The sequence below is a fragment of the Dipodomys merriami genome, unplaced genomic scaffold, assembly GCF_024711535.1.
Source record: "Dipodomys merriami isolate MVZ:Mamm:240054 unplaced genomic scaffold, mDipMer1.0.p SCAF_48, whole genome shotgun sequence".
NCBI lineage: Eukaryota > Metazoa > Chordata > Mammalia > Rodentia > Heteromyidae > Dipodomys > Dipodomys merriami.
In genome coordinates, this window is record NW_027206046.1 from 5,284,583 (window position 1) to 5,299,567 (window position 14,985).

The 14,985-nt window shown below is 44.9% G+C and overlaps 1 protein-coding gene across 2 annotated transcripts; it reads right to left on the reverse strand.

The window, feature by feature from the left end:
- Positions 1-7,171: 7,171 nt before the first annotated feature.
- C2cd4b (C2 calcium dependent domain containing 4B) lies at positions 7,172-10,194 on the reverse strand. Of its 2 annotated transcripts, none has more exons than XM_069995257.1 (2): positions 9,990-10,194; positions 7,172-9,168 (listed from the first exon to the last, which is right to left on the reverse strand). In XM_069995257.1, the coding sequence occupies exon 2, from the start codon at positions 9,120-9,122 to the stop codon at positions 8,028-8,030; it is 1,095 nt and encodes a 364-aa protein (XP_069851358.1). In that variant the 5' UTR covers positions 9,123-9,168; positions 9,990-10,194; the 3' UTR covers positions 7,172-8,027. The 2 variants fall into 2 exon arrangements, with proteins under 2 accessions (XP_069851358.1, XP_069851357.1); XM_069995256.1 differs by lacking the exon at positions 9,990-10,194 and adding an exon at positions 9,362-9,445.
- Between the last annotated feature and the right edge of the window lie 4,791 nt (positions 10,195-14,985).

Below are 14,985 nucleotides of genomic sequence, written 5' to 3' on the forward strand. Positions count from 1 at the left end.
AGCCTAGAAAGAATTCCACCAGTAATTCTATATAGGTCAGTTTGAGGACTTTGATAAAAGATGCCAAGAGCTTAAAAACAAACTCTTATAATCACCTGAGTCTGAAATCAATCATTTGAACAGGCTAATGACTACCAAAGAAAATGAACTTGCAATTGAAAAACCTCCCCTAGGGGCTGGGAATGTGGCTCAGTGGAAGAGTGCTTGCCTAGCATGCATGAAGCCCTGGGTTCGAGTCCTCAGTACCACATACACAGAAAAAGCTAGAAGTGGTGATGGGGCTCAAGTGGTAGAGTGCTAGCCTTGAGCAAAAGCAGCTCAGGGACAGTGCCCAGGCCCTGAGTTCAAGCCCCAGGATTGGGAAAAAAAAAAACCCTACCTAAAAGAAAAATCTCTTCAGTATATCAACACACACACACACACGCGCGCGCGCGCGCGCGCGCGCGCACGCACGCACGCACCCCTGATACCCCGCTTCTGGGATCAGAGGCCCCCAATAAGCAGAGGAAAATAATCAGAGGAAGTACAACTTCTGGTCACTGGGGCCTCCCAGGCACTGAGGGCCTTCCATGTCACTGGGGCCCTATCTCTCACCGCCCCATCCCTCACCCACCATGTCCTCAGCCAGAAGGCCCGTGCAGACAACCAGGACCAGCCTGGAGAGCTTCTAGACTTGGAGGGTCCGACACGTCTGGATCTTCAAGCCGGGTAAGGGCCCTGGCTCATGGAGATACACGTGGAGCCAGTTCTGTGTGGAGAGGGGCAGGTCATGTATTGGGGGGGGGGGTCCAGGAGCCTGTGTGTGTCACATGGGTACGATGTAGGGTCATGTGTGCAGAAGAACGTGCTGGTCACATGAGGGAGGGAGAGCTACGTGGGTGAGGAGGTCAGGTCGGGAAGGAGAGGAGTGTATGTCAGTAGTGAAGGGGCGGAGTCACATGGGAGAGGGGTGGGCGACACCTGTGCCATCTAGCTACACAGGAGGACCAAGGTGCAGGCCATGTCCACTCCTGACATAAATGTAAGATGCTACTTAGAGAACAACTGAAAGCAAAAAGGGCTGAGGGTGTGGTTCCAGTGACAGAAGATGTGCCGGACACATTTCAAGTCCCAATAATACACACACACACACACACACACACACACACACACACACACACACACACACACACACACAATGCAGCTCTGATGATGCCCAGTGGCGTAATCGTCTCCAATTGCATGAGATGCCTGTATTAGTTACAGCCATTTCCTTCCCCTTTCTCTCACCCATGTCATGAAGTTAGAGGACATGTCCTCTTGGGTGCCAACTTAGCACCTAGGGCTCCACTTCACACTTGGGAGAGAGCGTGAATATAAACCACTCTCTGAACTTGCCTCTCTGTCCATCTCTTTGATGAAGACATTATTTCCAAGTTGTCATGTACGTTTACATTCGGCCATCTCTCCTGAATTTTCTTCTTCATTGAAGATGACGTTTGAAGGTGTTTTAAATTATGTAAGTTGGTAAATAATCAGATTTCAGTGTCGGTCCAGTAAGAAATCTGTCAGGCTTTAGTCTTGGGCTCGAGAAAAGTATGTTACATAAGACGAAAAGTAATACAACTATCATAGCTCAAACCTACTCTTTTTTTCTTTAAGCACAGAACTTCAAATTACTCATTTTTCAAAACAGCTTAGACTTACTTCTTGCTGTTGATTATGTAATTCATCATGCAGGAAAGTGTTTTTGAATCATAGAGAAGCAGTGCTATCTAAGGGTAATGAACTACACTACTCTTAACCATCATTAATTGGACTTTTCTCTCTTAATTGTTACAAGACATTATGTTTTTGTTGTTGTTGTTCTTTTCTGTGCCAAGAAGTCAGAGAGTGTACAACATGATCACCAAAGGACCTTTTCCCTAAAGGTGTTCCTGGGAGCTGCAGGAGACCTGAAGCAATGTTTATATATAGTGTATCTATCCTGGCTCCAAAACTTTATTCTTTTTCTTAGAATGCCTTTTGTCCTTCTTTCTGGTAGACACCAAGTCCAATCAACTGTTTGGGTTCCTAAGGCCTAGCAGAGGCTGTGGTCACTTGGGTTAAATCATTGCCTTCTCATTTTTCCTCCTTTCTGAACACCAGAATATACTTACAAAAGTTCTTCCATATATAGCCTTGACACAGACCTAATATTTAGTAAGCCTAATAAAAAGGGCCTGGAAAATAGTATTAAATAAACATTGAACTCTCTCATTTTCTGATTCGTTCTTTTAAGAATCCTTGTCTATAGGTCTTCTCATCTCACATAGTTTGATACCTTTTAATGTTTTTCAAATGACTCATATGAGGGTAACATTTTTAGTAACTATTCCTAGATATAAGATCCTAGCTCTACAATTAGCATCTATTGAATAGGCTAGAAGCTTGGGAGAAAGTTCAGTAACATCATCCAATATCAAAACAATATTGCTGATCTTTACTGAGTGGTTCTATGTACCAGCTACTGTGATAAGGATGTTGAATGCTGTTATCTCTTTACATCCTTTGATTTTCACATGTGGTAATACTACCTTTGGCTATGAATGGAAAAAAATGGCATTTAGAAAAGCTAACTGAAATGGCCAAAAGACTTAAACCACAGCTGAACTCACATCCTTCAGATTTGAATTTATGCTCTTTAAAAAAATGAATGTAATCCATGTAACATTCCTCAATATAATAAAGGCTGTGTATGACAAACCTACAGCCAGCATTATACTTAATGGTGAAAAGCTAAAGCCATTTCCTCTAAATTCAGGAACAAGACAAGGATGTCCACTCTCTCCACTTCAATTTAGTATTAGAATGTCTAGCTAGAGCAATAAGACAAGATGCAAACATACAGGGGAACTGTATAGGGAAAGATGAAGTAAAACTCTCCCTCTTTGCAGATGACATGATCTATATTTTTATTGTGAAAATACTGTACAGAGGGGTTACAATTACATGGGCAAGATAATGAGTACATTTCTTATCAAGCATTTATCTCCTCCTTTGTTTCCCCTTCCCATCCTCCCCCCACCCCCCATCCAATCCCCCCCCACCAAAGTTGTAAAGTTCCTTTTTCCACATAATGACTTGTACATCTCATTGTTGCAATGGATCCACCTGTATCCCTATTTAAATGATTTGTTTTTTCCCTTCCCCTCCACAAATTATACCAACCTCAAATACAGTGAAAGCAGGGGTTATTACATGATCTTATATTTAAAGAACCCCATGGACTCCACTCCCAAGTTACTCAAGCTGATCCAAAACTTTGGCAAAATAGCAGGGTATAAAATTAACCCTCAAAAATCAGTGGCTTATCTGTAGGCCAATAACAAGAAGAGTGCTGCTGAAATCAGGAAAGCAACTCCTTTTCTAATAGCCACACAAAAAATAAAATACCTAGGAGTTAATGAAAGAAATGAAGGACCTCTAAGATGAAAACTTTAAAAACCTGAAAAAGGAAATTAAAGCAGAACTAAGGAAGTGGAAAAACCTCCCATGCTCCTGGATTTGGAGGATTAATATCGTGAAAATGGCAATACTGCCAAAGGCTATTGTAAATTCAATGTGAATACCTATCAATATCCCAACCTCATTCTTCAATGAAATAGAAGAAGCAACCCAAAAATTCATATGGAACAATAAAAGACCTTGAATAGCAAAAACAATCCTTAGTAGAAAGAACGGTGCTGGAGGAATATCAACACCAAATTTCAAACTCTACTACAAAGCCATAGTAATCAAAACAGATTGATACTGGCACAAGAACAGACCTGAGGACCAACGGAATAGAACTGAAGACCCAGAAATGAACCCACAGACCCATAGCCACCTAATCTTCGATAAGGGAGATTAAAAAAAATAAAATGAAAGAAAGAGAGCCTCTTCAGTAAATGGTGCTGGCAAAATTGGCTAAACACCTGTAGAAAAGTAAAGCTAGATCCTTATCTATACCAGAATCAACTCCAAATGGATCAAAGACCTCCAAGTCAAAGCAGACACCCTGAAAAAAATTACAGAAAGGAATAGGAGAAACACTAGGGCTTCTTGGTACAGGCCAAAAATTTTCTTAATGAAGACCAAGAAGCAATTAAAGGTTGGACAAATGGGATTGCATGCAACTGCAGAGCTTCTGCATGGCAAAGGACATAGCTAGCAAGATCAATAGAAAGTCCACAGATTGGGAGAAGAGCTCCACTAGCCATACAATGGACAAGGGTCTCATATCTAAAATATAATTAGAACTCAAAAAATTAAATCACCCCAACAACAAATCCTCAAACAACTGCCTCATTAATAAATGGTCTAAAGTCTTGAAGAATTCTCTGAAGAGGAAATAAGAATGACCAATAGACATATGAAAAAATGCTCAACTTCTTTAGCCACAAAAGAAATGCAAATAACAACAACATTGAGATTCCACCTTACCCCAGTTAGAATGGCTATAATCAAGAAATCCTATAACAACAGATGCTGGAGTGGATGTGGCCAAAAGGGAACCCTACTGTATTGTTGGTGGGAGTGCAAACTTGTTCAAACACTTTGGAAAGCAGTATGGAGGTTCCTCAAAAAACTCCACATAGAGCTCCCCTATGACCCAGCAATCCCACTTTTGGGCATTTACCCAAACGATCACAAGGCCATGCTAAATCTACCAGCACAAATATATTTATTTTGCAGCATTATTCACCGTAGCTAAGATATGGAAACAACCCAGATGCCCCTCAGTAGATGAATGGATCAAGAAAATGTGAGATTATATATATATATATATATTTATATATAATCTCACATATATATAATCTCATATATATATATATATATATATATATATATATATATATATAGGAATTCTACACTTCCATCAGAAAGAATGACACTGCCCCATTTTTTAGGAAATCGGAAGACTTAGAAAAAATTATAGTAAGTGAAGTAAGCCCGGCCCAAAGAAACATAGGTCCCTTATTTGCAATAATGAGTATATGTCTAGGACAAGCAGAAAAGGTCAAAAGCTATGTACATATAATCATGTAAGATGATGCTAAGCCAAATGAACCCCAAGATAGGGACAGGAGGCTTTTCATCTTTCTTGCTGTTGTTTTTAACATACTTATAATGTACTATGTGATTTTTTTTTTGTTTCTTTTGTATGTTCTTCCCCCTTGTTTTCCCTATAATTGATTCTGGTGCCCTGCATTTGGTATATACATTTTTCTAATTTGGGGAGGGGAAGGGAAATAACAAAATGCTGAAACAAGGATACAGGTTGACCCATTGTAACAATAAGATGTATGGGAGGTGGAGAGAGGAGTTGGGGAGGAGGGGAGGGAAGGGATGGTAGGGGAAAAACAAAGGAAGGGGTAACAATGCTTGATAGGAAATGTACTCATTACCTTATTCATATAACTGTAACCTCTCTGTATAGTATCTTTGCAATTAAAAATATATATTAAAAAGTGAATGCATTATATTCCCAGATTTATAGATTGAGTGACACTTTGACCAGTGACTTTTAGGACCTGCCTCTGCAGCAGTATCTCAGGTGTGATGTCACTACAGAGCTCAGATTTCAGATCCAGCAGCTGCAAGGTGATGCAGAAAGGGAAGGGGGAGGTTGTCACCTGTTTCATAAAGAAAATCACCGTCAACCCACCTGGAAGAAAAGCAAGACTAAGCCCCATATCTACTCACACTTTTCTCTAATAATTCTTGTCTCTTTCATTGACTCACAAAATCTGAACTTGCTCTCTGATTTTTTTTTAAGATCTGGTTTAAAATGATTCATTTTGGGGGGAAAACACATTTGCTTTTACTGAGCTCCCAAGCTATGAATTGGCACTAAATGTTTAAATTTTTGATATTCCAAGAATATTTTGACAGTACTGGGTATTGGATTCAAAGCTTCACTCCTGTTCGGCAAGTGCTTGACCATTTGAGCCATACCCTATTCCTTTTGCTTTTTTAGTGCATGCTTCAGATAGGTCTTGTGAGGCAGGCTTTGGAACCAGGCCCTGCTGTTTGTGTCTCTCAGGTGGCTGGAACTTACAGGAATGTGCCACCACATGCAGTTTGTTTTTGAGATAGTGTCTCCTCACCAACTTCTGCCTGAGCTTGCCTGGAACCTCAATTCCCCTATCTCTGCTTCCTTAATGACTGGGATTACAAGCATGTGCCACCATGCCTGGATGAATTATAATGGAGATAACTTTTGCCAAGCCAATAATCAGTAAAACTAGTCAGGCAGGAAGGTCATGAAAGAGGTAGTAAGAACTAAGTCACCAAAGACTGCAAGACCACACACACACACACACACACACACACACACACACACACACACACACACACACACACACACACACACACACACTGACAACTTCAACCAATAGCTATTAAATATTAAATTTTGTGTGTATGTGGAAGGGGAAGGTGGAACTTGAACTCAAGGCTGATCTCAGATTTTCCACTCAAGGCTAGCACTAGCCCTACCATTTGAGCCACACCTCCACTTTTGGCTTTTTGGTGGTTAATTGGAGATGAGTCTCATGGATTTTCCTGCTTGGGATGGCTTTGAACCTTGATCCTCAGATCTTAGCCTCTTGAGTAGCTAGGATTATAGGTATGAGCCACCAGCACCAGTCTATTGAACCTTAAACTGATGCCAGTCTGTTTTAAAATCTCATCACACCTTTCAGATATATTTAGTTGTGTGTGTGTGTGTGTGTGTGTGTGTGTGTGTGTGTGTGTGTGTGAATTTGGAGTATGATCTAGTGTTACTAAACATCTTCAAGAACATTAGGTTCTGGGGAAACAGGATTTTATTCGCTGAGATGATTTACTAAGGTCAGTATCATCAGCAAAACACGTAAGCAAGCCGCTAGAGGGCAGCAACTGGAAAACAGAGTAGAATTGGTGCTGGTTTCAACTCTGGCTGGTTATATTATTTGGGACATTCTAAACTGCCATTCTGGTCTACTATTTAAGATACATAGAGTTAAAAAATACTTTGTAACTAGAAAACTCCATGGCTTTATGATTGATGCTTCTATTTCCACCTTTTAAAGTCTTTTTTAAAAATTATTACTTGCTCTCAGATCACCAAGAACTGGGAGGTTAGTGGAGATTCTGCTGGGATTTTTCAGGCCATGCATATCATTTCCTGGCAATAGGTATGGTAACATTTTCTTGAATAAGAGCTTGCTCTTGAAACAGCCAATGAAATTATTTTATTTTATATTTTTTTACAAAGGATGTCCCCCCAATACTTATGTAAGCTGCTGTCTCTATTTTTCCTTTAAAGAAAACATACATGGTCTGAATATTAGATGCCCTACCAAAAACCTAACATCATGGAGGTATTCATGAAGAAAAATTGGCTTGGGCACCAAGGACATTGAAAACATAGAAGAGTCCAAGTTAGATGTGAATTACCACAGTGCCATTAGACAGAGCCAATAATTCACAGTTAGTCATACTGTTCAATAGTCACCATTATAAACACCTATCTTAACAACCGACAGTTACTTTAAACCTGAGTCATGACTAAAATTGAAACTTTTTTTAAGTTTAAGTTCTTAAACTTTATAATTAATTTTCTCTCCCCATGAGTTTCAAGCTGAGGAATACCTACTAATGATTTACTGCTCACAGTCGGACAAATCATTACGTCCTTCTTGTTCTCATATCCAGGTGGTTCAACAGGTAATTGACCGTCCCAATGGAAGGTGTGGAATAAACCTTAAACGGAGTCTGTTCTAACACTGCATGAGCTTCGTACCTATGAAATGCACTTGGCTATCTAAACTGGAAAACACTTCTGGAAAGTATCCCATTTACAGAACAGACTTTCCAAGGCACGAACAGGAAAACTGCAGTCTTCACAAAGGTGCTGCTGATCCAGTTACTCTCTCTGCCAGTATTAGACTTCACAAGAATACATGTCTTTTTATTTTGTACGGAGCGGCTGTGAGTGTCCGGCGTCCCGCGGGCCCCGGGCTGAGCAGGGAGCCCCGCACTCAGAGCAGCAGGGCGCCCAGCAGCAGCTCGCCCTGGCCCAGCCGGCGACCCCGCTGCAGCCCATGGCCCTTGAGCTCGGCCTGGACGCGCACGGCCAGGCGGCGCAGCTGCTCCTCGCTGAGGCCATCGAAGCAGAAGTCCTGCTCCAAGGCCGCCTGGCGGCTGCGCCCCAAGCCCGCGCTGCTGGGCGCGCGCCAGGCGCCCGGCGGCTGCAGGACCAGGCGGAGGCGACAGGCGACGGCGCAGGGCTCCAGGGCGCCCCCGGCCGGGCCCTGCGCGCGCAGCAGCCGCAGGCGGAGGCGTCCGCTGCCCGGACAGTACTCGGCGGCCAGGCGCAGGGCGCAGCCGGCGCGGCTCAGGGGCACAGTGCCCTCGGCCTCCAGGCGCTCGGGCCGCGCGGGGGCCGAGGTCGGGGGCTCGGAGGAGGCGGGGCCGCCCTGGTTCCCGTCCCCGTCCTTTACCCTGCCGGAGGCGGAGCGGGCGCGGGTCGGGCCTCGGCTCCCGCAGGCGCGTAGCGCGCGGCCCAGGAGCCCGTCGGGGGCGCGCAGGAGGCGGCGCCCGCGGGGCCGCGGGGCGACGGAGTCCGGGGTGGGCTGGGGGCCGGCGGGGACCGGGGATGGCGGGGACGCGAAGGGGGCGTCGCGCTCCCCTCCCCGTCCCGGTGCCGGCCTCACGGCGCCCGCGGAGTAGGTGTGCGCGCGCGGGCGCGGCGCGGAGTGGGGGCCCGGGGCGCGGAGCGGCGCGTCCCCGAGGAAGAGCGACTCCTTGCGGCGCGTGTGCGGGCTCTCGAGCAGCGCGCAGAAGCCGTAGGCGGTGCGCGCGCGGGGCAGGTGCGGCAGCGAGAGCGCGGCCTGCGAGCGCGGGTCCCAGTCGATGCCGGTGCGGCCCGCGCCCTCGTCGTCGGCCGATCGGGGCCACAGGTCAGGTTCGGCTGCGCAGCGCCGGGGCAGGGCCGCGTCCTGGGGCGACGTCTGCGGCGGGCTGGGCAGGGACAGCCGCGGGGGGATGCAGAACTCCGGGATGCGAGCCGGCGTGAGCACGTTGGCGAAGGCGGGCCCCGGGGCGGAGGCACGGAGTCTCCCGAGGAGCCGCATCCTTGGGATCGTGGGACGGAGGGCAGCGGGGAGGGTAGACTTGCTCCTGCGGGGAGAGGCGGCGCTAAGTCGGGGCGCCTGGGAGCGTCTGGGTCCCCGTGGGACAGGCTGGATCCTCTCCCGCACCCTCTCCCCCGCACACCCCCCGACAGCACTCGCACGGCTGTGATAGCGAGCCCTCCCAGCCTCTCGAGCATCCTCACGCCGCCCGCCACCCACCCATTCATCCGTGTAGATACCTGAGCACCGAAATCAGACCTTCTCTTAGGCAGTTTTTTTTCCCCCCCGAGTGTGGTTGCTAGCACCCAGCTGGGGACCTGTGGAGCACCAGCTTCAGCACTACGGCTGGGACAGTGGCACCCTTTTATATCAAAGCCCGAGTCCCGCCCAGCTGCCAGAAGCCCAATCCCTGGAAGACACAGTTCCGGAGCCTTCCCAAGCCACCCCTGCTTGCCGTCCAAGACAGGTGTACAGGTCTGAGAGTGAGAAAGAGAGAATCTGTCTCGGGGAACAGACAGCTTCCTATATGGTCTGTATCCGTGCTGAGTGCCAAGTCCAGAGCACAGGGGAAACGCTGCAGGTGCCGAGAGGGCACCCTGCGGTCCTGCCAGAGAAGAACTGGCAGCTGAAAACGTTCACAACCTCTCGGACCGGGGGGGGGGGGGGGCAGGATGAGGAAACAGGAAGTTCCATTGGGCAGGTGGTAAACCCTCTTCCTCTCCCTGAATGTGACCCCACCCAGGACATTTTGAAGGTACTTCTAGGCACAGATGTCTCTAGAATGAGGATGTGGGTACATGCCGATGAACTCACGGGAAATGGAAACTTTTCTTAAGTAGAAAAAAAAAATGCATCAGCCTCGCTTACCTTAACTTCGTTCAGTTCTTTTCCAGGATTCTCAGACAGGGCAAAATCTTCTAACTCGAAGACCGCGTAATGATAAGAGTGCTCGGTATCTCGTAGAATTTATAGACTTCTATATCAAAAGCAAAACACCAGAAAGGCGTATGAGTGGACTTTTACAGCCTCCTCCAGTCAAAAATCGTGTAAATGCTGAGCCCAGGGAAGACCACATTGCCCATCTTCTGCACTGTGAGCTTAAGCCACAGGGCCTGGCTCATTGATTAGATGCCCTGAGTATTGGTGAAGCCAGCGAATAATAGATGCAAACGTTTCTGAAAGACTTCAAGGTCTGCCAATGCCTTGGTTTTCTCAGAAGATGCGTAAGATAAGACTTGATGTTTCCAAAGCTACCCTTTTCTTTCTGCTCTAGTGTGGATGGACTTTGCACCTTACAGAGAAACTCAAGTTGCCCTTCCACTTCCTGACCTTCCTTTTTTGAAACGAGAAAGCCAAAACCCCACAGGGAGGTAGGGAAAGTCCTGAGAGGCTACAAAGAGCTAGCTAATGGCAAAACCTCAAACTACGCCTGGTGCTGGTGGCTCACACCTGCAATCCTATCTACTTTGGAGGATGAGAACATGAGGATTTTAGTCCCACGCTAGCTTGAGCAGAAAAGTTCTTGAAACCCATTCTCAACCCATCACGCCACTATGGTGCAAGCCTGTTATATCCCAAGCAACAGGAGAGGCTGAGGTCAAGGAAAGTGATCTTGGTACCAGGCCAGTCAGGGCAGTAAAGTCCCAATCCTCCACAAGGGCAAAGTGGTAAACACCTGTCATACCAGCAACATTGAAGCCTATAGAAAAGATAGATCATAGTTCAGGCGAGGGAAGAAAAACCCTATCCAAAATGTACCCAGGCAAATACAGGGCTGGGGATGCAGCTTGAGTGGTTGAGCACCTGCCTAACAAAAATGTAAAACCAGAACTAAGATGTCTGTTTATTGGCTTCACATCACCTCTCTCTCTCTCTCTCTCTCTCTCTCTCTCTCTCTCTCTCTCTCTCTCTCTCTCACACACACACACACACACACACACCTCTACAGAAAGCAAAAACTGAGAAATAGAAACTAAGATGTCTGTTTATTGGCTTCACATCACCTCTCTCTCTCTCTCTCTCTCTCTCTCTCTCTCTCTCTCTATCTCTCTCTCTCTCTCTCTCACACACACACACACACACACACCTCTACAGAAAGCAAAAACTGAGAAATAGAATTCTAGGTAAATTTACCTGTTTGTTTCATAATTCAGCCCACTGAATTCCCACTGCAGTTCATCTGCTCCTCCTAATTCCCTGACTCATTCCTTGCAGACACCCTCTCCATTCCACTGTATATTCTAAATTTCACCACTGCTGTGTCTAGCTGCTTTGGAACGTTTGATTATAAGTTTTCTCCCTTAATCAGCTGCTAGTTTCCTCTAGGTAAGAAGTGTTGCTTGGCACCAGTGTTACATGTCTGTAATCCTAGCTACCCAAGAGGCTGAGATCTGAGGATTCTGGTTCAAAGGCAGACCAGGCAGGAATGTCCATGAGATTCTTATCTCCAATTAACCAGCAAATAGCTGGAAGTAGAGCTGTGGCTTAGGCAGTAAGGTGCCAGCCTTGAGCAAAAAAGCTCAGAGACAGCATCCAAGCCCTGAGTTCAAGCCCAAGATTGGCACACATGCATGCACACACACATAGACATGCGTGTGTGCTTGCACACACACACACACACACACACACACACACACACACAGAAGTGTGATGAGGTAACCACAGTGGAACTGAGGAACCCTGTCATGAATACAGGTAGAATAAATCAAAGTCTGGAGATAACAGATCCTGGGTCTGCTTCCATCCCATCTGCCCTATGCAAGACCAGACTATCTTATTCGTCTCCTATCCAAGTGCATCACCAGCCTATAATGCCAAGCAAATAGTAAGGACTCAATAAATATTTGATGAATTATATTGCATTTACTTGATTCTGAGCTGCACTTTAGGTCTCATGACTATCAGGTGCTTTCAGCCGCACAGCTTTCTGGCCATACTATCTCTCCTTTCTTCCTCCAATGAACCAGTGAGGCAGATGTTACTATTTGCCAGAAGAGAAACTGAGGGTAGGGCTAAGGGACGTGTCTGAGGCCAACCCATTGGTGGAGAATGAATCAGCCCACCTCTCTGTCCTATGGGGACTTCTGTCTTTTCTCCATCCATTAACCTAAGGCTTATGGTTCACTGAGTCCTTTGGCATGTCATGCTGTATGTGACTTCTATAGCAAGTGCCACACCGAATGTTAATTCTTAAAACAACCCAGTCTACTATTGAGCATTTTCTACTGTCCTTGTTGGGGAATAAGCCCCATTATTGCTAAGTTTTTAAAGTTGAGGAGAAGTGAGTTTCTTTATTGTGTTGATAATGAGTGATTTGTTTCCTGACTGCTCACTGTTCCCTAGTATACACTGTGTGGGTATGTGTGCATGCACATGTGCATATGCACCAGCCCTGAGGCTTTAACTCAGGGCCTACGTGCTGTCCATGAGCTTTTGTGCTCAAGGATAGCACTCTACCACTTGGGCCAAAGCTTTACTTCTGACTTTCTGCTAGTTAATTGGACATAAAAGGTCTCAGTCCTCGGGTCTTAGCCTCCTGAGTAGCTAGGATTGCAGGTGTGAGCCACCAGTGCTTGGTTACTATATGCTTTTCAAAAATTTTTATTGTAAAGGTGATGTACAGAGGGGTTACAGTTACATAAGTCAGGTATTGAGTACATTTCTTTTTGAACAGTGACACCCCTTCCCTCATTTTCTCCCAGGTTTTTCTCTCCCAGCTCTCTTCCCCTCCTCCCAAGTTGTTTAGTTCATTTCTGGCATAGTGTTTAGTATCACTGCTTGTATATGCTTGTTGATGGGGCAAGTATCAGTGTGCCTGCAGCCACGAAGGCACTTTCTACTCAAGCCAAATTCTCAGGCAGAGTGGTGTCCTCAGGAGCTCCACCCTCATTTCTCCAACCCAGAGTTAACTGGATCCCAAGTTTATAGGCTTTTCCCAGAGTTAACTGGATCCCAAGTTTACAGGCTTATATTTCTCCTGTATAATGGTTATCATTTCAACCTGTGTGTATTCCTACGTGTAGGAATGGCTTATTACATATCACATGAATAATACCAGATAGTATCCTTTCCTAAATTTCTTTTAGCATCATTCATTGATTTGTGTCATTCTTCAATATACCACAGGGATCAATAATAGAGAATACAAGTGAGCTAGCAAGAGGGGGGCTCCTTGTTTTGGTGAAATACATTGTAAAATGAATACCTCAATAAAATACATTCTAGAAGTATTTTCAATTGATTAAGAACTTCTTATCAACATTAAAAAATTAGGACATAAATATTTCCATCTATGTTTTAAAATTACTGAGATCCAACCTATCTTTGTTACAGTTTAAGATGATTTGTTACAATGGCATAAATATATCCAAGCACTGCATTTTGATGTGGACACACTGAAAAGGTCTCTCCTTAGGCCAATGAGACCCCCCCTAAACTTCAGTTTCCACAAGCCAGTGACACATAGGGCTTTGGCAGTTTAGTCTTATCCTTCTTGCTTTCAGATGGGTGAATTCTGTGAGGACCAAAAGTGAGAAAACTATTGCAGGTTCTATCCAGCCACGATTGGCACAGTCAAGATCTACCTCGTAAGGAGCAATTGTGAGATTTGTGCAATCACCAAGTACTTAAGGCGAAGCCTGAGGCTGATTCTTGACCTTTGTTGGCAAAAATCTTGTGAAATACCCTCATGGAAGGCATTTCATTTGGTGATACTGGACATTTCTACATTGCTTGGTAAGATGCTGTTCCTATTGATTATTTGGACTTTGGGTATGAGGGGGTCATTTACATTTTTCTGGATGGGCATTTACTTGTTTCATTTTATGTGTTATAATTCACATTTATACAGTGTACAAAATAAAAGGTTAATATTTCCTTACATGTTTTTCCTTATTTTTACCTGCCCCTGTTTTTTTTTAAACTGATACTGGACATTTCTATATTACTTGGTAAGATGCTGGGGTTTTTTGTTGTTATTGATGGTTTGTACTTTGGGTCATTTGTATTTATTTTTTGGCTGTGTGTTTCCTTGTCTCATTTTATGTGTTATAATTCACATTGATTCATTGTACAAATAAGGAGCTAATTATAACATTCCCATATAGTGATTTCCTTTCTTTGACCTATTTACACATTTTTTTCCTTTGACTCTTGAGGCACATAATACTTCTGTAGTAAGGTGCACAATCTGAATTCCTGTTAAGCCAGAACTGACTGACATCTCCAGGAAATGTTTAGCATTCTGAGAGCTTTTGTTGGGAGAAGAAGCCTTCCAGACTCATTCCCTCCATTCCTTTCTATCTCCCAGCTCTGCTTTTTTTCCAGTTCTCATAATTGCTTTATCTATGATACTTTTCTATTACCAAGCCCTTTCTTGTGTTCTTTTTACATTCCTCAGCCAATTTTACTTTTAGGCTCTTTTTTTTTTTTTTTTGGTCCTACATCCCATACACTAGAAACATTTGTCGATGTTAGATATGCTTATTTCAATACACCTGTCACATCCACACACTCAGCTGCAAGGAAGCTAATATCCTTCCTTGTGGCTGCTTAAATCTTCATCATGTGTGCCTATGATGTGTTCTGTCTGCATGTATTCATGCATGGGCGCATATGTTTGAAAACATCCATCCCAGAAGACCTCGTGGTCACAGTCATATACAGGAGAAGGTTTATTAGAGGGGGTGACAAGGCCATCTTCCCCATGGGAGAAGGGAGCAAAATGGCACCTGTCCCTATCCAGGAAGCATCCTTGTAACACCAAGACTAGAGGTGGGATGTAGTCAGCATGAGCAGCTAAGTTTGGGCAGAGAGTGGGAGTGCCTACCTATCCTGGAGAAACTGGCAGGAGCCCTGGGAGAAT

What these genes read in the sequence shown, in the direction of transcription:
- C2cd4b (XM_069995257.1), bottom strand. Translation starts at nt 9,122, where the DNA reads ATGCGGCTCCTCGGGAGACTCCGTGCCTCCGCCCCGGGGCCCGCCTTC.